General features: G+C 40.8%; 1 protein-coding gene across 2 annotated transcripts in view; it reads left to right on the forward strand.

Moving 5' to 3' along the window:
• AGTPBP1 (ATP/GTP binding carboxypeptidase 1) overlaps positions 1–21,579 on the forward strand; it is a 185,395-nt gene that overhangs the window by 137,942 nt on the left and 25,874 nt on the right. For both annotated transcript variants that reach the window (XM_056122523.1, XM_056122524.1), the window contains 7 exons: positions 173–260; positions 4,764–4,908; positions 8,380–8,533; positions 9,698–9,878; positions 11,702–11,831; positions 13,213–13,344; positions 17,669–17,845. In XM_056122523.1, the coding sequence (XP_055978498.1) occupies positions 173–260; positions 4,764–4,908; positions 8,380–8,533; positions 9,698–9,878; positions 11,702–11,831; positions 13,213–13,344; positions 17,669–17,845 (1,007 nt within the window). The remainder of the gene's footprint in view (positions 1–172; positions 261–4,763; positions 4,909–8,379; positions 8,534–9,697; positions 9,879–11,701; positions 11,832–13,212; positions 13,345–17,668; positions 17,846–21,579) is intronic.

Consider the following 21,579-nt stretch of genomic DNA (forward strand, 5'->3'; position numbering starts at 1 on the left):
AAAAACATTTTTATACATACTAAAAAACTGAAATGTATTTTCTTTTAGCTTTCCTGAATGTTTGGTGCTTTCTACAATGGCAAGAGTAATTTTTAACTCAAAGCTTCTGAAAAGAATTTTCTCTTCTTCTTCTTCTTCTTCTTTTTTTTTTTTCTATCATTCTCTGTCAAAGGTATGCAACCACTCATGTATTCGGTTCAGGAAGCATTAAATGCCAGACCATGGTGGATTCGTATGGGGACTGACATTTGTTACTATAAGTAAGTATTCTAAGAATAATAGGACATCCGTCTACAGGAGGGGATCTGTACTGCATTCTGTTTAATTCAAAGATAAAAAGAGTTACTTCATTCTTTAAATTGTGATATTTCTTGAATTATGTCTAATGGCAATCTGAGATTCATATAGGGACTAGATTAAATATAATGTGATTTGGAGACAAATTCTTCTCTCTACTGCTTAGATAGCTGTTTTCAGCTTTTTAACTTTAAAATTCTGGGAACGTCACTGACCAGGACTGAAATTAAAAATTCTAGGCTATAATTTGCAGTGACTTTTTGTTGCTTCTGTGATGTTAACTATAATTCTTCTGTCTTTACTTTCAGATATTTATTCATTTTAATTTCCAAAATATTTTATTAGGAGCTGAGTTCCACAGTTAGGTTAATTTATGCACTAAATTCAACTTTGAGTTAGATGGGTAATCTATCAAGTTAGATATAAATGCTGTAAGTCATTTACTATCTGACTAATTGAACTATTCATTAGCTTTACATCTAATTAAGGGCTATAATTTACCCTGCTTTTGATTTTGGCTGTTTCTGGGTGTTCAGATTGTTTCTGCTATTTAGTATATTTTATATCACTGTTTCTTCTTTCTTAGTCTTAATCCTGACATTTTCTGTTTACTGGGTTTTGACTTTTCATATTCTGCTTATTTCATGTCTTTTAGTTTTAGCAGAAGAAGGGAGCTTCCAAATTTAAGCTGTTTTTAACAGTTTATGATATGACTTTAAGAAAATCTAGACCCACGTGTTACTACTTTCTGGGAGAGCAGATGTTCTTAACAAATCACCTTTGTTGGGAGCCAGAGAGGTCGTATGATGGGCCACTTGCTTGCGTTGCACACGGCTGGTCTTTTTCCAGTCCCTGGCAGCCTCAGCCAGGAGTGATTCCTGATTTCAGAGCCAGGAGTAAGCCCTGAGCACAACAAGGTGTTCCTCCCACCCCTCTGCCCTGCCAAAAATAATTTCAGTGGAACTTCACGGAGAAATAAAATTTCATTTTATTTTAGCAAAATAAATAGTACATAGAGTAGTAATAGAAATATGAAATTAAAATATGTTATGTAATTCATCTAACCTAAGCAAAATTTGCATTTCCTTTAATTATGGTATGCTAACATGAACATAGTCGAGTTTTAAAATTTAATTTTATTTTTATAAAGTAGTTCACAATATTTAATATTCGAACACCAATAGGGCTGAAGCGATAGCACAGCGGTAGGGCATTTGCCTTGCACGCAGCCAACATGGCCGACCCGAGTTCGATTCCTCCACCCCTCTCGGAGAGCCCGGCAAGCTACCGAGAGTATCTCGCCCGCACGGCAGAGTCTGGCAAGCTCCCCGTGACATATTTGATATGCCAGACACAGTAACAACAAAGTCTCCAATGGAGACGTTACTGGGCCCGCTCGAGCAATCGATGAACAATGGGAGGACCGTGACCATGACCGTGACCGAACACCAATCCCACCACCATTACATTTTCCCACCACCATATTTCGGATGTTTCCATCCCGAACCCCAGCCAACCCCTGCTCCAAAGCAGAACCGAAATAATTTATTTTGTACTGATTTTTATGAATAAACTGCAGAAAATGCTCCAAAAAAGTTTCCTTAGAGAAAAGTGCATAAAGATTGTTGTATTTCACCCAGGGATCATTAAGCCCTTCTATAAGAGATCACTAACATGTTGTTAAAGGCTGAGACTTGTGTGCTTATACATATTATGTAGTGACTATATATATATATATTATGTATATATATATACACACATGTATATATATATATATATATATTCATCTGTAAAGTTATATTTCCCTCAAGACGGGGAGCTTGCCAGCTTGCCTTCTACTATAAACCCCATCCAATATGGTGCACTACTCTTGGAATATGAGTGGTGTGAGGTTTGAGATGTCCAGGAATAGGTTCAGTCATGGGTGAGGCTCGGCCCGAGCATGTAGAGAGTGGCCATGAGCGTGACAGTGGTTGAGTTCTGGAGGTCTTTGGCTGCTGGGGCTGGGAGGGGTCTCAGCTGCCCCCTTCCGGGGTGCCCCAAAGACACAGCGGGGTTTAGTGACATGAATGTGGTGAGTTGTTTTATGCTGTCTTCTGAGAGAGTTATGAGTCTCTGGGTCATGACCCAGACCCAGTTATGAGTCTCTGGGTCATGAGGTTATCTGATGCCAGCCAGAGGTGGCTTGTGGGCATGACTGCCAGGTTGCAGGAAACGGGGAGAAGGGGGGAGGTCACCCATTCCTGGTGCCTGGAGTTTTCATTCATGAAACCCGCCACCTGGGTTTTCTGCAGATTTACTCATGGGTGAGGCTCTGCCTGAGAGTGTGGAGAGCGGCTGTTCTAATGGTGGCAGTTGAGCTTTGGAGGTTTTCGGCTGCCGAGCTGGGTCCCCTGAGGCAGGGAGGGGACTCACCGCCCCCCCTCCAGGCAGCAACCTAGCACAGGATCTGGTGGTACATGGTACAGCTAATGGCGAGTTGGTTTATGCTTGTTCCCATGAGAATTATTATGAACGTTGTCTTACCATTTATCTTTTTCTTTTAAAATTGGATTACGGCAGTGATGATCTGAACAGCGCTTGTTAAATTTTGACTTAATGAAAGTTTTTGTTTTGTTACTTGCTAAGTTTTGACCGTTAAAGAATCAAAAAAAATTTTAGCAAGTATCTTTGTCCTTCATGTTTTTCTAGTTTAGCCCATTAGAAACCATTTTTTTTTTTCATTGTATGAAAGGCAGAGCCGGATTTGTGGTTCTGAGGATTTTAAGGAGTGGTGACAAGGACTGTGTTTAGCTCAGCTTCAGCTTCCTCTTCCACTTTTGGCTGCTTCAGTGTCTGAGACTGGAATTTTGTTCCATCTGGCAGTCATTCTTAATGTAGCAAGCACTTGATTTTGCTCACAACTAGCCAAGATTGAAATCTAGGATATTTGCATTGTGTCTTAGCCTTTCTCATTAGTAGGGTCTCTGATGCCTGATCATCTGTAAAATGAAAATAAAACTAAATCCCACAAACATATGAGGGGATATAATCTGTAAACGGCCACATGGCTAGAATGTGGTGTGATAAGTTAGTTGTTAGTTATATATATAACTTTGTGGGAGGAAAGAGTTGGCAGGGCCCAGTTCTGAAATATATTTCCATTTCCTCAGCCCTTAGTCCCTTGGTGGTGAGCAGCTATTTGAGTGGCTAAATTCATGATGATTATATTAATTTTAAAATTCCTTACTTACATACATCTTTATGTGAGTGAACATTTTCCTAGCCATGCATGCTGTTTTTCAGTATGTGGTTCAGATAATACAAGAAGAGTTAGAATTTTAGGAATCGAGTTGATAGTCAGATATTTAAAGTGGAAGATGTTGGGTAGATTAAATAGTTTTTTATTTAGACATTTATAAGTATGAAACCACAGTGTTTTATGACACCTAAGAAAATGTCTTTGTATGACCAGATATGTCAGCAGCTCTTCAGAGTTCCCTGGCTCTCTTGTGAATGTAGTTTGATGCTTGGTCTCTGATCTCACTGACAAAGAACTACATGTAGCACTTGATTTTTGTTAATGAATATCTTAAGTTTTAAAACCATAAGACTTTTTATTTGTTAAAAACAACAACAACAGGCTAGTTCATTTGTCCTTTAGGATAGCTCACATTTTGCATTTTGTGGATTTTTTTCTGATCGTATAACAGTTTTGTCTCACTGATTTCTTATAAAATAATATGTCTAGAAGCTTGATCAACTCAGATTAAGTTTTCAGTAAGAATATTTCATAGTTACATAGGATCAGTGAATTCTTATTGCACCACAACACAAAACTCAGTGTCTCAGCTTACTTCTTGTTTTGTAATCTTAAGACATTTGGGTTTGTTAATTGATTCATTTAATATGTACCCTGTGGTATCTGAGAATTGTTGCAGCCATTGGTCATAATTATGTAAGCCTAATAATGTGTAGACATATCAAAGAATTGGGTTCTAAAATTTTTATTGTTGTATAGAATACTAGATCCATTTTAATTAGTAATTTAAAAGCAAAGAGTAATATTTTGGAGGCAATGGAGCCTGGGGCCAACACCATGTAGTCCTCAGGGAGTGTTCCTGTCTCTGATCAGACATGACCCCTGGCAGTGCTGGGGGAACCACATGTGGTACCAGGGAAATGCACTGGAGTATGCAGCGTACAAGGCAAGTAAGTAGTAATGTTGTTAGCTAGTTGCTAATTGCTGATTTATGATTAGCACAGTGACACTGGCACGTACCACTGCATGTTGAATGCTGCTTAATTTGTACAAATTGCAGTGCCAGTATCATGTGTTAATCTCTTTTTAAAAAATATATTAAACATCATATAGTCCATAGTGTTTCTGGGTATTTTTTTCCTGAAGTTCCTTTTAGAAAATTTATGAAAGAATTTTTTTGTTGTATACTTTTTATGTAAACATACTTTATGCTTTACTATTGCAGAAACCACTTCTCAAGGAGTTCAGTTGCTGCAGGTGGGCAGAAGGGAAAATCCTACTATACAATTACATTCACTGTCAATTTTCCACATAAAGATGATGTTTGCTACTTTGCTTATCACTATCCATATACCTATTCAACTTTACAGGTGAGTATTGAGTTACATTTTATCACGACTATTTTTGTAACATATGCGTGTGGATCATATGAACGAAGAAAATTTCAATAAAGATTCTTAAATATTTAAATATAAATCAAATTTGTTGACTGGTAAAAGGAATATGTGAGTATAATATTTAGTAGAAAGAAATACTAAGAAATTTGACATAATTTTTACTCCCCATGTTTATATAGAAAGTTGAAGATTTTAATTAGGTGAAATTTCCATTTGTTTTATCCAAAGCATTAGATTTCAGAGAAAATAGTATAGTTGGAAAATCTGAATGAAACATAAGTTTTTATTGGGGAATTAAGAATATGGAATATGTGTCATTCTGAGTTTGTGTGCTGTGTAAAATAAAATAATGAATTCAGTCCATTACTATAGTAGACTCATTCTTTTTTTTTTTTTTTTGCTTTTTGGGTCACATCTGGCGATGCACAGGGATTACTCCTGGCTCTGCGCTCAGGAGTTACTCCTGGTGGTGCTCAGGGGACCATATGGGATGCTGGGAATCAAACCTGGGTTGGCCGCGTGCAAGGCAAACGCCCTACCTGCTGTGCTATCTCTCCAGCCCCCTAGACTCAATCTCATAGGAGAGTATACTCAGGATTAAGGATCACGAAGGGAAGCACAATTACTCAGAAAGAAACTATGCAATATGGTTAGAAGTGAGCTTGCAAAATATGAAATGAAAGGGGAAAATGAAAGGAAAAATACAGCCCAGGAAACTTAAAGATTGCAATATTGAAAATGCTAACTGACACTTACATTCAGTAAAGATTACAATAAAGGTATACTAGGTAATTTTTTGTACTGAATAGAATAGCATCAGGCTATAGTTATTTACATGGTCAGACAGTATGTGTTTACTGATGTATTGCTTTTTTAATACATACTTCATTTTTAACTTTTCTTTGTTCATGTGGCACATGCAACCTTTCTAGGTGTTACGTTGTTTCTCACCTGGACCTTGCCCAGCTATTTCTAACCGGTTTTTCTAGAATTTGCTTTCATGCACTTATCCCCTTCCCTCTTCAGCCTTTTCCCCAGAGGATTCTGATAGCAAACCTGTCATGTAACTGTCCTGCTTAAAACTTCCTAGTTGGTGCTGGAGCAATAGCACAGTGGGTAGGGCATTTGCCTTGCATGAGGCTGACCAGGTTTGATTTCCAGCATCCCATATGGTCCCCTGAGCACTGCTGGGGTAATTCCTGAGTGCAGAGCCAGGAGTAACCCCCTGTGTATCACCAGGTGTGACCCAAAAAGAAAAAAAAAAAAGAAACAAAACTTCCTGGTGATTTTTCTTGAAGTTTGCATGAAATTAAAAAATGTGCCATGATTTATTCATTCATTTCTGGTTTGGCTTTGCAGAATTTTTGCCATATCCACATACTATTTTTGAGCTATTATTCACTTTGGCTAATCTATAATACATGCCTTGATTCAGTCTTCAAAGTTTATTCTCTTTCTAAGATTCCGATCCATAGAATTATAGGTTTAATGAGATGTAGACCTTTTTCCTAATTTATAGCAAAACACATATCTATAATCACTTATCTGTTTAGAATAACTGGATGAGGAGATGTAATGTCGTTAAAGGGAGTGTCTAGATCATCCTTGACCCCAGAGCTTAGAGAGAAGGACAGAGAAGGAAAGGAATCAGGGGGGCAGGAAGATGAGGAAGGGGAGTAATGGAGAGAGTGGGCTTCGGCGGCAGATGCCAAGCGAGAGAGTGTGATAGCTCTGTACCCAAAGTACAGACTCCACCATGTTGAAACATGAGCTCTGAGCTGCAACCACTGAACTTTGTAATTTGCCCGTCAAGTTGGCAGGTGTGAGTGAGTTGGGGGGCACAAAACATGGTAACACTAGTGGGGGGATTAGTGTTGAAATAAAATTCAGCTCTCAATAACTTTGTAAATCATGGTTCTTTAATTAAATAATTATTTTTAAAAATAAAAAAAGATTTCTATTAAATTTTAAGCAAGGCGGTGGTCCGTATATCATTTGTAACTGTCTGTCTGCCAAGCTCTGTGACAGATTCTGTCACTCCTTCCTTTGGGGGCGGGGCCTCCCCAGCTTGTGCTCAGGGTGCCTGGGGCCCTCCCAGTGATGTTGGCCAGCCAGGCTGGTTAGAGTGTGGTGCTGCTGGTCCTGTGGTGCTGGGGATTGCCCAGGTCCCTGCTGCCTGAGGGCTGCATGTGGGCACAGCTACTGGTCCCTGATCGTCCTGCCCCCGCCCTCCCCGTGACGCTCTCCGAAGCACCTCTCTAACTCTGCACCTGTCTGCTTGGAATTCTCTCTATCTCTTTCCTCATTTTCTCTGCTTAAATGAGATTATTATTATTATTTTTTTTTTTTTGGTAGAAGAGCTTTTCTGATGTCAAGACTCAGCCGCCTTCCCTCAAATTCCCTCAGCACCATTTTTCACAACGTTTTGTTTTTTTTATATTTCCAGTGCTTGGCCAGCCCCTGATGACAGTTACCACACAGTAGACCAGATTGTGCATATGAACACATGGAAACACTGGGGACTCAGCAGAGGAGTTTAAAATAAAAGATTTAGCTACTTATTTTTTATATAATCCTATACTGAAATAATTAAAACTTGTGATTTGAAAGAACAGTGTATTGAATAATCTAATTATTATGAATATGTGTATGTAAATTATTAGCTATAAAAAGAAAATTATATGCAAGTAAACATAGCACTGTAGCACTGTTGTCCCGTCATTCATCGATTTGCTCGGGCAGGCCCAGTAACGTAACGTCTCCATTGTGAGACTTGTTGTTACTGTGTTTGGCATATCGAATACTTCATGGGTAGCTTGCCAGGCTTTGCCATTTGGGTGAGATAATCTCGGTAGCTTGCCGGGCTCTCCGAGAGAGGCAGAGGAATTGAACCCCGGTTGGCCAGGTGGCCACGTGCAAGGCAAACGCCCTACCGCTGTGCCATAGTTTTGTTTACATACATTGGCATTTTTAATGTTAATGTAGGTGATACAGTCCTGGGTGTGCAGAATTGCTCTCTCCCGTCAGAAGGAAAATGCTGAGAGCAGTCTGCACTTCGTGGTTGTAACTCTTTGCATTGTGGGCCATTCTCCAAACAGTTACGATCTCAGAATTCGTAAGTCCTTGGAGACCTGAAGATTTTTCATACCCCGTTTGCCAGCAGAGGCCAGCTGGAGTAGTGGGAGCATTTGGCATGTTCCCGACTCCACTCAGTGCTGCTGGTGTTTTCCCCGCACCTGCCATGCGCCAGTGCGGTGTTGCCTGGGGAGCGTGCCATCCGCATTGCTCTTCTCCTGGTCGGAGCACCTCTGGCCCAGGGAGTTTCCAGAGGGAGGAGAGCTCTGATTCGCTTCTAGTTCTGCAGCGCTGGGCCTGTCTTTATTTCTCTGCATCATAGGGCATTTTTAAGTGATTGCAAACTTTGCTTTTGAATTTCTTGTCAAGATGCACCTTCAGAAATTGGAATCAGGACACAATCCTCAGCAGATCTATTTTCGAAATGACGTGTTGTGTGAGACCTTGTGTGGGAACAGCTGCCCACTGGTGACCATCACCGCGGTGCCGGAGTCCAAGTACCAGGAGCACATCTACCAGTTCCGTGAGTGCCCCTGCCCTGCTTCCTACCTGGCATCTGGGAGGGAGATCAGGTTCAGGTTAGAAGCAGGCAGCAGAGTTCCAATTAGCTGTGGGCCTCCTGCTGCCTCTCTCTTGGCCGGCTTTTGGTCTATTTACTCATGGAGAAAGTGAAGGAGCACTATGCAGTTGATCTATAAGATTTCCTTTGATACTAATCCTGTGCTTCTCATCCAGAGAAATCATGCCCAAGTGCAGTGCACTTAGCATACTGTTTTATTGGGTCATGCAATAGCACATAGATTAAAAATGCTTACAACTAATTTTATTAATAAATGAGCAGAAACCTACAAAATATTTTGGTGCTGTCGGTGAAAAGTTTTGTAATCCCGTGCCATAGAAATGTTTTTTTTTCTTTTTGGGTCACACCCGGCGATACACAGGGGTTACTCCTGGCTCTGCACTCAAGGAGTTACTCCTGGTGGTGCTCAGGAGTATGGGATGCTGGGAATCGAACCTGGGTCGGCCACGTGCAAGGCAAATGCCCTACCCACTGTGCCATCTCTCCAGCCCTGTGCCATGTAAATTTTAAGTTTCCTCAAGTGTGTGGCTGTTGTAATTAAAATTTAATTTTGATAAAGCACTATTCTCAAAGATGAGAATGAACCAGCCATGCCTGGAAATAGCACTTAACTGGGATGATTCTTTTAGGTATGTGCATCTAAATGTGTACTTTGCAACTACATGAGCAATCTGAACCTTTTTCCCCGCTGTGTGTGACACAGTGACTATGGCATATGGATAATTATCTTCACTTTTTTATGAGAAATAATTTTTTATTTAAATCTTCTTACTTGTTCTTTATAAAACCAAGATGATGTTGAATAAGTGTCTCAGTTGCCTGTTTCCGGGTGTGTTGTGTTGAGCTTCTTCTAGCTCTGGCTTTTATGGGTTTTGCATTTGCTTCCTCTTCAGACCCTCCAGCAGGTGTTCAGTGAGTTCCTCTGTGAATTTTGATCATATTTCAAAACTGAATAGAAGTAGTTAAGAATTTTTTTAATTGACTCACCATGAGATATACTGCTGCAAAGATGTACATGATTGAGAAGTATTTGTAATGCCTGAAAATCAAGCATAGTGCCAGCTTTCAGTAACTGCTCATTGTAACTGAGGTTTCTGTGTGCTTTAGGGAATCGTCCTTATGTTTTCTTATCTGCTCGAGTCCACCCTGGAGAGACGAATGCAAGTTGGGTGATGAAAGGGACACTAGAGTACCTCATGAGCAATAACCCCACTGCTCAGACCTTACGAGAATCCTATATTTTTAAAATTGTCCCCATGCTAAATCCAGATGGTGTCATCAATGGAAAGTAAGTTAAGCAACAGTTATAGAAATATTATAGATTACTGTAGCTGGACTGTATAAACTTGTTGACAAATGATGCATAAGTTAATTTGGGAAATAAATGTACTTTTCCTATTAAAATTTTGGTAGAGAATATGATGAATTTTTAATAAAATATATTTAATTTTATATACTTATGGTAGTGTATTTGAAGAAATTCTGATTATTTATGAACTATGATATAAAGTATCTGTATATCATGCTTAAATTATTTCAGAAAATGTCAGAGTGTCAGAAATGAGAAATATTTCTTTCACATTGTTGCTTTGGGGCAGAGATATGGCACAGGGTCAGGGCACTCACCTCCCTGGCATTAGCCTACCCTAGTTTATCCCAGATGTTCAAGATGGCCCTTGAACACGCTGGGTGGCAGCCCCTGAGCACAGGTCTGATATCTCTGTTCACTGCCAGATATGGCCCCAAATCTCAGCCTACACTCCTCCCAATCTCAAATTTGTCATTTGTTTCTGTAAATAGTGGCTACTCCAGGCAGTGCTTGAGGCCACCAGGCTCTCACGCAGCAGTGCTCAAAGGGCCACGTGGTGCCAGTGCTCAAACTCCATATGTCAGATGTGTTCTGCCTGTGAGTTGTATCCCTGCCCCATGTCCACGCCCCGCTCCTCACTCCCTCCTCTTTCCCTCCTTCCTTGTAGCGTGTTCTAAGAGTTAGAGTCTTCTGGAACACCTTTTCAGTGATGTGGAGTATTAACTCCATCTGCTAACCTCTTTTGACCTGAGAAGGTGTTTACCTATTTCTGATTAGTAACCCTTTCCACAGAAAGCACTGGACAGTATTTCACGTGGTCATGGGTTATTGATCACACATTCCGTTTGTTCTTGCTTAGCCAAGGCCTCCATAGCGTTTGTGAAAGGTGGGATTTACTTGAGCTCTAATGAGCCTCGTAAAGTTGAGCACACCCTCGTTTGTTCTTTCCTTCATGTAGTATTATATGTCTCACATTTTAATAAACCACGTTTTATTGCTTACTGAAATATATTCTTTTTAGAATTTTGTGCTTATTGAACTAAAATGAGGTTTTAAAAAATAGCCTTTTATTATTTTGGACTTCTCAGTGCTGCTCTGGGCCCGCCAGGGACATTCCCGGAGGTTCCGGACAGCTGGGTCAGCGGTTGGGTCACTACTGGAGGCTGAGCATGTGATGTCAGTCAGGAATCTTGAATTATAAATGAAATTTCTAAATCACTTTTTATTGTTTAGAATTGTAATTCCTATGAATAATCGAAGGCTATTGGGTCTTGTAAGACTATATACTATGTTTGTGCTTATCTATCTCAGGAATGCCCCGATAGCACTCTTACAAAGTTAACATGTTAAGAAACAGGCTAATAGTAGGAAAAAATGAGAATTATAATATAGTCCCTCTCGGAGAGCCCGGCAAGCTACCGAGAGTATTGGATATGCCAGACACAGTAACAACAAAGTCTCCAATGGAGACGTTACTGGGCCCGCTCGAGCAATAATATAGTCTAATAGAAAATATTACCATAAAGTTTATAAATTGTGGAGTAAAACTGTGGAGCAAAAACTCTGAATTGAGAATTTTCTATATGATTTGAAGATTTTTGCAGTATAAATATGAAAATTCACCACAGTTAAGAGTATGTAATGCAAGATTTTTCATGTAGCAAATGCTGGGGTATGTTTAATAATATAATTTGCAATTGGCTGAGCCCACAGTCTTTACTCATTTAAATACTTAATGGAATAAAATAGAAGAATCACAAATATGAAAGTTCACTGGTACAAATATGTGGCTCCTGTCGCAGTCACCGCTGCTCCCTGAGTGGAGAGGACCTGAACAGGCAGTGGCAGAGCCCGAACCCAGACCTCCACCCGACCATCTACCACGCCAAGGGTCTGCTGCAGTACCTAGCTGCGGTGAACCGTCTGCCGCTGGTGAGTGGCGCTGTTGGTTTAGAAGCTAATTGTGTTTTAACTCTGTTTTGATTTTCTTGGTGTATATTTGTGTTGGGGGGAAGATTGGGGGATCGTGAAGGGGGTTGGGTCATAGTTGGTAGTGCTCAGGGCTTACTCCTGCCTCTGTGCTCAAGGGTATCTGCTGTGAGCAGTGATTCTTGGGAGAAATGTGCCGGGATGCCGCTTGGGCCATGGCTGCTTCTGGCCCAACAATTTTGTTTGGCAGAATTTTCCCATTATGATTGTGTTAAAATTATCCATTATGATTGTGTTGAAATTTGTTTTAACTTTGCTTGATAATGAGAAAACAAACTTATGCAGTGGAGTGTATTTCTTTCTTTTTCACTTTAAAAATGATGTGAGTCATGTGAGTCTTTCTTTTTCACTTAAAAAAGTGATGCTTTTTATTTAACTTATGTACTTTCATATAGTAGTTGAGGTAACATGGTTACAATAAAGTTTTAAATGCCCAGAGTCATAGCATTTACACCACTGCCAGTGACCTCACATCATTGCTAGTTATTTCTTAGAAGTTTAAAATAAAACTATATCTCTTTTTTTGTATTTGTGTCTGAGAGAGAACATTTTGATTATCTTTTAAATTCCGTGAATGTTGAAGTAACCCTTGGGGTCGCAAAGACCAGTGCAGTAAGTCAGTAGATAAAAAAGAAGAGAGTGGAAGTTAGGCCTTGCTAAAAGACCTGAAAAAGATTTAGCCTTTCTCAGGAGGGAAACTAGGAACATTGGTGTGGAAATCATACGCTGGTGAAGGGACGGATGTCAGAACATTGTATTACTGAAACCCAGTTAGAAACAACTTTATAACTGTCCTGTAGCACTGTCATCCTGTTGTTCATTGATTTGCTTGAGCGGGCACCAGTAACGTCTTCATTGTGAGCCTTGGTGTTACTGTTTTGGCATACCGAGTACACCACGGAGAGCTTGCTAGGCTCTGCCGTACAGGCGGGATACTCTTGGTAGCTTGCCAGGCTCTCTGAGAGGGATGGAAGAATCGAACCCAGGTCAGCTTTGTGCAAGGCAAACACCCTATCCACTGTGCTATCACTCCAGCCCTTGGGGCCGAACCTTTATAACCATATTAATAAATAAAATAAGTTAAAAGAAATAAGTTAAAATTTGTTAAAAAAGTTAAAAAATAAGTTAAAATTTGGCTAGTATAGAATGAATCATAGATCTTCATCTCCAAAACTAAACATTACTTTTATTCTTTCTTATAATCAAGTCATGACCTGCGTATAATAGAGAACAAAGAAATAGGCTGGATATTACCTTGATGTTGATTGTCCGGCTTCTATGTGTTGAAAGGTTGTAACGTTGAGAATCACATTATCTCTTGGAGGTTTACTGTGACTACCATGGCCACTCCCGGAAGAAGAACGTGTTCATGTACGGCTGCAGCATCAAGGAGACGGTCTGCCACACCGGGGAGCATGCTGCCTCCTGTGACGTGCTGGAGGACGCCGGCTACCGGGTCAGCATCGCCGGGCCTCAGTCTCCAGCTTGCAGGAAGCTTGGAGAATAATCTGATATGTGTCGACTACTCAGATTCACTTAAGTTTGCCATTGTGGGGTATCATTTTTCACTGTAAAGGTTTCTTTTAAAAGCTTTTGCTTCTTACATTCAGATTGTGATCTGTTTAGGATGACATGTGGGGATCTAATTTCATTTTCCTTGTGGATAACCAGTTGTCTAAGCCCCATTTCCTAACTGTGTCCTTCCTCTGCTGCCTGCTCAGTGCCCTCTCTCTTTGCAGGGGCTTCGTGAAGCCCACTGGAGTCATTCTTGCTGCTGTTTCCCTGCACGGCACGTGCTTTAGCTGCTATAGATTTATAAGCATTGATACCTAGTATCACTGAATCACTGTCCTCCCGTTGTTCATCGATTTTCTCCAGTGGGCCCAGTAACGTCTCCATCGTGAGACTTCGTTGTTACTGTGTTTGGCATATTGAATATGTCACGGGTAGCTTGCCAGGCTTTGCCATGCAGGCAAGATACTTGTAGTATCTTGCTTGCTGGGCTCTCTGAGAGGGGCGGAAGAATCAAACTCGGGTTGGCCATGTTAGCCGCGAGCAAGGCAAATGCCCTACCGCTGTACTATTGCTCCAGCCCCGCTATTGCTCCAGCCCAATTGATACCTAGTAGGGCACTTTTTCCTTTCTTACTTTTTTTTTGAAAAATTATGCTTAGTTTTTTTCTGCTTGCAGTTCTTCTTGTGTATTTTAGGATAACTTTTGTAAGTGAACTCCCTTTTTTTCCCTCCCCCTTCTGCTGGTTGGCTGTATGCCATCACCTTGGGTCTCTGCCAGCAGCGGTCATTCTGAGCTCTGCTGCCGTCCTTCCCTCCCTCCTAGACTGTCCTGGCTTCGACTTTCCCATGTGAGGCCCCTTTGGATGATTTGGACCCACTGGAATAATCCCCATTTCCAGTTCCAGCACTTAGTAACACCTCAAGTCCTATTGGCTGTGTAGGCCCTGGGGATTAATTAGGAGTTTAGTGGGTCAATATTCTTACTACCACATTGTGAAACTTTTTATTTTTTGCCACTAATTTGGGAAATGGTAGATTATGAATAAATACTTATTTATATTTTGGTGATGAAGCATAGTACTTCTTTGTCCTTTTAGAACAAAGTTTATGTTTCATGGAAAAAATTTTAAAGTAACACATATAGGGACCATATAGTTCAAAGGGTGGGGCATTTGCCTGGCAAGCAGCCATCCTGGGTTTGATTTCCAGCATCCCCTGTGTTCTGTACTGCCTGAGTGCTGACCCAGGAGTGACCTCTGGGATTGCTGAGGGTGGCCTCCCCACAAAAAGTGCAACATATAAAATTGAGGGGCATATGATGAAATAACTGCCCAGAACTGTCCAGAATTGCCTAGATGTGAAAGATAAAAGATTAAGAAACCTCCCCTTGCAGATGCATGAACAAAGGAGAAATAAAAATTATATGCAGTATTTGATTTCATGTGGAATCCTGAAACAACATGAGAAGAGTGAATGAAATTTGAATTCATTCTATATTTTAATGGCATAGAATTAGGGCTGGAGTGATAGCACAGCAGGGAGGGCGGCCAACCCGGTTTGATTCCCAGCATCCCTTATGGTCTCCAAAGAACTGCCAGGAGTAATTCCTGAGTGCAGAGTCAGGAGTAACCCCTGCGCATCGCCAGGTGTAACCCAAAAAGCAAAAAAAAAAAAAAATTTTGTTTTAATGATTATATTATGTTTATGTATGCAGATGGTATTATGAGTCGCTGAGTGAGATGTATAAAAATATATTTTTGTAACTTTTTTCATGTTTAAAACTAATTTTAACACTAAAAATCTTTCACTATTATTTCCTAAATAAAAATTACTAGCTGGTAAGCAGTAAGTATTACAGACCATGGTTTCTGAGTGAAACAGCCGAGTGAGACAAGGACTCTGGGGTTTTTTGACTGTGTGCTCCTAATAAATAAGGTTTGTTGATTGAATGGCTGAATGGTATAAGTGCAGGCATCTAATAATTATATTATTTTGTGACCTTTAATGTACTTTTTTTTTCACAGGAGGGTGGGTGTTGGGCCACAACTGTTAATGCTTCAGGGTTTACTTCCTGGCTCTACAATCAGGTCACGCCTCAGACTCATGGACCATCTGGGATTCCAGAGAAGCTCTTACCTGCTGTGCTATCGCTCTGGCCCCTTCTTTTATTCTTTTTTAAAAATAAATATTTTTACTTGTACCTCACATGCTACAGTACCAACGAGTCATCTCAGACTTCATGGGTCAGTCTTGACAGGGCTGGAGAAGTCTTAAGGATCACGCATGCTCACGGTCTTTACTGACAGCAAACTGCCTTGCGTGAAGTGAGAGCAGGCTCTGGCCCGGTGCCAGCCCTCCTCCGCCTCAGAGTCCCTCAGTGCTCTTGCAGGACAGACTTCAGCAATACTCTACAGTCTCTAGCAGACTTCAGAGCACATTATCTTTTAAGCATCTCCTTTCTTCTGCCCCTTTCCTAAATAAAATGAGTCATATATAAAATGGATTCACTCCAGGAATATAAAAAATGATAAGTCAGAGTTGCTTTCTCTCTGTCACTGATAAATCTGCTCTCCCGCATGTTTTGTGTGACTTGCCTGGAGCACGTTCATTCATGAATGTAGTGAGTGGAGTTTTTCCTTTGCTTTTGTTTCATGCTACACAGCAACTTGTTTTTCATGTAGAAATGTTTGCGTTTCAACTTTCTGTGTCCGCCTTTTTAGATTTGTTTCAGTCTTTGTGACAAGGAGGTGGGATATCCCTATACAATTGTATAGCGAGTTCCTGTGCATTTGTATAGGTGTTCCAAAACATACTAACTAAAGTCCTCAGAGTGGTCATTTGATTAGTGTCACCAAATTGTCCTTCATAAAGAGTGTATATAAAAGTTGATATTCCCAAATACAGTGAAAAAATGTGTTTTTAATATCTATCCTGCGTTCTACTTTCATATTTGCTAGGTGAAAAAAAATCTGGCGATTTAAAATTTGTGGAAATATGACTTTACAAGAGATTGAGTATATCTTTTGACATCTGCACAATTATCACTTTTGTAAAATAAGTTTTCCTCATTCTCGCTTTTGTATTCATCATCTTACTGTTTTAAGAATAGAAACTTATAAACACATTAGAAAAATTTTTATCATGTATAAAATAATTTTAAACTTTTATTTCTTTGGTGTTTTGAAAATGGGTTTTGAGGTTTACAGAAATGTTTCTCATCTTAAGATTTTATTTACTTATTTAATTTTTTTTTTTTTTTTTTTTTTTTTTTTTGCTTTTTGGGTCATAACCGGCTATGCACAGGGGTTACTCCTGGCTCTGCATTCAGGAGTTACTCCTGGCTCTGCATTCAGGAGTTACTCCTGGCGGTGCTCAGGGGACCATATGGGATGCTGGGAATCGAACCTGGGTTGGCTGCGTGCAAGGCAAACTCCCTACCCACTGTGCTATTGCTCCAGCCCCTCTCATGTTAAGATTTTAAAAGTACAGTTTACTGAAGTTTTTTTATTTCATCTAGAATTTTTCTTACTAGTTTCAAGTTAAATTTCAAGCTAGTTAGACTTGATTTCAGGAAGACTAATCATCCTGTTTTTCAGGATGCAGTCCAATCCTTAGTGAATGATCATTTCATTTCTCCACTAATTACTGACTTTAACAAGCACATTTAGTTCTAATTCTGGGCTCTTTCCTCTTTTAAAAAAACTTGTATATTTAGTTCTAAACATGTGGACCAGTGTCACAATTTATCAGTGTAGATGTGTGGTCTATGTTGATATCTCTGATTCTTTCTCCAATCGTCACCATTTTTTTTTCAGAATTTATCAGCATTTTCTACCAGGTTTACACTTTTGGGTGAAATTAAGAATATCTAAAAGTTGCAGAAAAGGGTCTGGAGTGATAGCACAGCGGGTAGGGTGTTTGCCTTGCACGCGGCCGACACGGGTTCGATTCCCAGCATCCTGTATGTTCCCCTGAGCACTGCCAGGAGTGATTCCTGAGTGCAAAGTAACCGCTGAGCATCACCAGGTGTGAGCCGAAAAGCAAAAACTAAAAGAAAAAGTTGCAGAAAATACTGTCACCATTTTGGTTGTGATTGTCTTAGATCATTTATAGGTGATGGACATTTGCAGTGTAAAAATCTCCTGGGGAAGTAACTTAAATGACAAGTTTTTTTTAATCTTGCCAACCATGTTTTACATATTTTAAAATGACTTAAAATACTTTGAATTAGACTCTTGATTTATCTTGTATTCTTTTAATGTGCAGACTTTGCCTAAGATATTAAGCAGTATTGCTCCAGCATTTTGCATGAGCAGCTGTAGCTTTGTGGTGGAAAAATCTAAAGAATCCACAGCACGCGTTGTCGTCTGGAGGGAGATCGGCGTGCAGAGGAGCTACACGATGGAGAGTACTCTGTGTGGCTGTGATCAGGGGCGGTATAAGGTAAACAATCTCTGGACCTGCAGGCGTGAAAAACACTCAGAAGTTCCCTTTCCCACAGGCACCTGTGCTCCTCAGATCTCTGCTGGATGATGTGTCTGTTGTTGGGTCACTGTGATTTGCACGGGTGGGGTGGGATCACACAATCTCTTTGACTCCCGTTTTGGCCTTTGTTGCTTCTGTCAGGATGGCAGGGGAAAGGGGTGGTCTTAAGTCCTGGAGCACACACTTGCCTCACTGTCTGCAGCACACCCAGCTATTAGTGGGCTGGTCAGTACCCCCAGGGGTAGGAGGGTTGGGGCTGCACTCTGTGTAATGTTCCCTCCAGGTAGTGGTGCCTTTAGGCCGGTGCTCAGCAAATTTGGGGGGCACTCCAGCCTCAGACTTTGGGCGGTACCTAAGCTCCTGAGTCACGAGCAGGCCTGCTGCTTTGGTTCTCGGGCCTTCCCAGTAGCATTAAGGAACAAGAGAGCCCTGGGGTGGTGCTCAGGACATTGTGAGGTACCTGGAGCGTGGCCCCTCTATGCCAGGCCTCTGCTTGAGCCTCAGCTATCTGTCTTTCCAGTCCTCATGACAGTCTGAAGAGTGACTTAAAAATGTTCTCTGAACTAAGTGCCTTGCTTGAGGTTCTTGTTCAGTCTTGGTTACTATGTTCATAGTTTTTAAGAAGGGACACAGTGGAATCCATTTAAATACTAGTTAGTAATTTATATGCACCACGTGAAATAGTAAGTTGTTAATAGAATCTCAATTTAATTGGCTGTAAGAATTTTTTATGCCTTTAAAAATAGAGACATTATTCTTTTATTTTGGGTGCCACATCCAGCAATGCTCAAAGGTCACTCCTGGCTCTCTGTTCAGGGATCAATCCTGAGAGTGCTCAGGGGACCCGATGAGGTGCTGGCAATCGAACCCAGGTTGGCCACATGCAAGACAAGTTTTCCCAACCTGCTGTACTATCACTCTGGCCCCAGAGTGATTCTTAATAGGATTTTTGTATTTGTGTCTGTGATTTAAATGTCTAATCCCTTCCTTAGATTTTCTTTCTTTACTAAAACTACTTGCTTTTGAGTCATGAGCTTTTATTTGAAACAACCACCAGTTAAACTTTACGTTAGAAATAAAAGGCCAATAAAATATTAAGTGATTTTGGTTCTTTAATTTTGAAGATTGAGAATTTAACTAACAGAAAACAAATGAACTACCCCTTTGATAGGTAAACAGCATACCTGAAGTTTAATTTTTCTTTCCTGGCCATAAAAAATTTTTCCACATTGTTTTGTTTTTTGTTATTAGCATGGAGAAAGAGGAAATAATGGTTTTCATATACATCAAATGAAAAGATGGCTATAACTTTGAAAAGAGTGAAAATATTTTGATTGGTTCCTATTAAAATGTGAACATGTTATAACTGGTGAGTTTGTTTTAGGTGGAGAACCTAACTATTGACATTTTCAGTCTATTGTAATATATTGGAAGGAAAGTTTATCAACTCTTTTCACTCTTTTTAACTCTCTTCCACCCACCCCTTGGGGACATCTGAATGGGATGTCCTGACCTGCACCTCCGGAAGGCCTCCAGGCTTTGCTGGGCCTACATTCGCCTCAGTGACATCAGATTCATCCCAGCCACTCAGGTGGGAACTGGCAGGAATCCACTACTGCCAAGGTGGTTACACTTGGCTGCAACTGGGTGGCTGGTAGGTTGCTGGGCCCATCTTGTTTGTTAGGATTTTGGGTGTAGCCTGGTGCTATTAGCTGGGCAGTGGCTGGACTGTGAGCATCACATGCTGTGCTGAGTGGCCCCGAGAGTCTGGCGAGGTTGTGGTTGGTTCCTTATGTGCCACCTTCCCAGCCTCTACTCACACAGTTCAGCAAGACCTGTGGTATGGCTGGAGCAAACCAGTGCAGCGGCCCAGGGACCTGGGAGGCTCCTGGTGCTTCACTAAAACACAACAGGTGCCACCTGAATCCTGTGCCAGCCTTGGACCTCAGGGTGGGCGGATGGGGTCCTATCACAGAGATCAGATACTCCTGGCTTTTTTGCTCAGGGATCAAGCCTGGGTCAGCAAAGTGCAAGCACTGCACCTGCTATCCTATCTCTCTGTCCCATACACATTTATTAAAAGAGCAGTTTTACCTTGATAGCAAGTTGGTTAAGTCCAAAGTTCCTCTATTCTGCATTCCGTACCCTGAAATACATGAAATACACTTTTCATATTTGCCAATGTTAGCTAATAAGTTATGTGAATCTAGTATTTTAAGAAAGTTTAACAAAGATAAATAGACATGTATTTTTAATTAATATCAACTAATTTAGAAATAAGCATAGTCTTTCTGAAGCTTCTAAATCAAGAAAGCATAATGCGAGGCAGAGAGATAGTCTATGCTTGCGTTGCATGTGGCCAACCCCAGTTTAATCCTCTATGCTGCTATGGTTCTCCGAGCCTGCGGAAATGATCATTACCTGGGCCAGGAGTAAGCCCTGAGCACTACCACTGTGGCCCCAAACAAACCAAAGTTACCAAAAAAAAAAAAAAGAAAAAAGGAAAAAAGAAAGAATGTTCTTATATACTACTAAAGCCATTTTATTTTATTATATTTTATTTTATTGCTTTTTGGGTTACTCCCGGCAATGCACAGGGATTACTCCTGGCTCTGCACTTAGGAATTGCTCCTGTTGGTGCTTGGGGACCATACGGGATACTGGGAATTGAACCCGGGTTGGTCGCTTGCAAGGCAAATGCCCTACCCACTGTACTATCACTCCAGCCCCACTAAAGTCATTTTACTTGTGTGTTTCGGAAATGCACAAACTTCTCATTTGCTCAGTTATCATGGACTCATTTGGGCTGGTTTAGTTTCTCTTCAGTTTCGGTGTGCATTTCGTTTTGTCCCTGGAAAGTGACTTTGTAGTGTTCGCCTTCACCTTCAGCTTTTGTTGGCGTAAAGTTTTCACGTAGGAGATTGAGTTTTATGTGAAAATCTAACAAGCACTGACATGACTTATAGCCTGTGAACCCTGTGGCCAGGTACCCCAGCAGTGCAATCCTTTAAGGTTTTTTTTTTTATTTTTATTAGTGAGACACCATGAAGTACAGTTGTAGACTTACAAATTTTGTGCTTGGGTTTCAATTATACAATGTTCGAGTACCCATCCCTCCACCAGACGACGAAGGCAGCTCAGTTTTCAACTTCAAGTTAACTGAGAATGAAAGTACACACTGAAGAGAAGTGCAGTGTGTTCATTAGGGGGTGAAGCCATGTGAAGCCTCGTGATCCCACACCATCCTTGCAACGGGGCATTCTCAGCTGGGTCCAGGAGTTGCATCGCTTCCAGCTCTGGGTACTGCTGGGTGAAGCTACTGACCTTTTACACTACATTTCCTTTTTCTCTTCAACAAGCCCTTACAGGTTTAGTACCTCATCCAGGATGCCATTGGCAACTAAAGTCTTTATGCACATGTGTGATGGTGTCTCTGTTTGTTTTTAAACATCCTTCTTTAAATTTTATTTTGGGGATGGGTGTTTGGGTCACACCTGGCAGAGTGTAAGAGGGCTTACTCTCGACTCTGTGCTCAAGGACATCAGGTTCAGAGGACCATATATGGTACTGGTGATTGAACCTAGGTTGGCCACTTGGAAGGAAAGCAAACTACGTACCTGCTGCACTGTCCAGCCCCTGTATCCTGTTTAGACTCCAGAAATATCTTCAGCCCAGTACAGTTCTATGTCTCC

This window comes from Sorex fumeus, unplaced genomic scaffold, assembly GCF_029834395.1.
Source record: "Sorex fumeus unplaced genomic scaffold, SorFum_2.1 ptg000046l, whole genome shotgun sequence".
In the NCBI taxonomy this organism is placed as follows: domain Eukaryota; kingdom Metazoa; phylum Chordata; class Mammalia; order Eulipotyphla; family Soricidae; genus Sorex; species Sorex fumeus.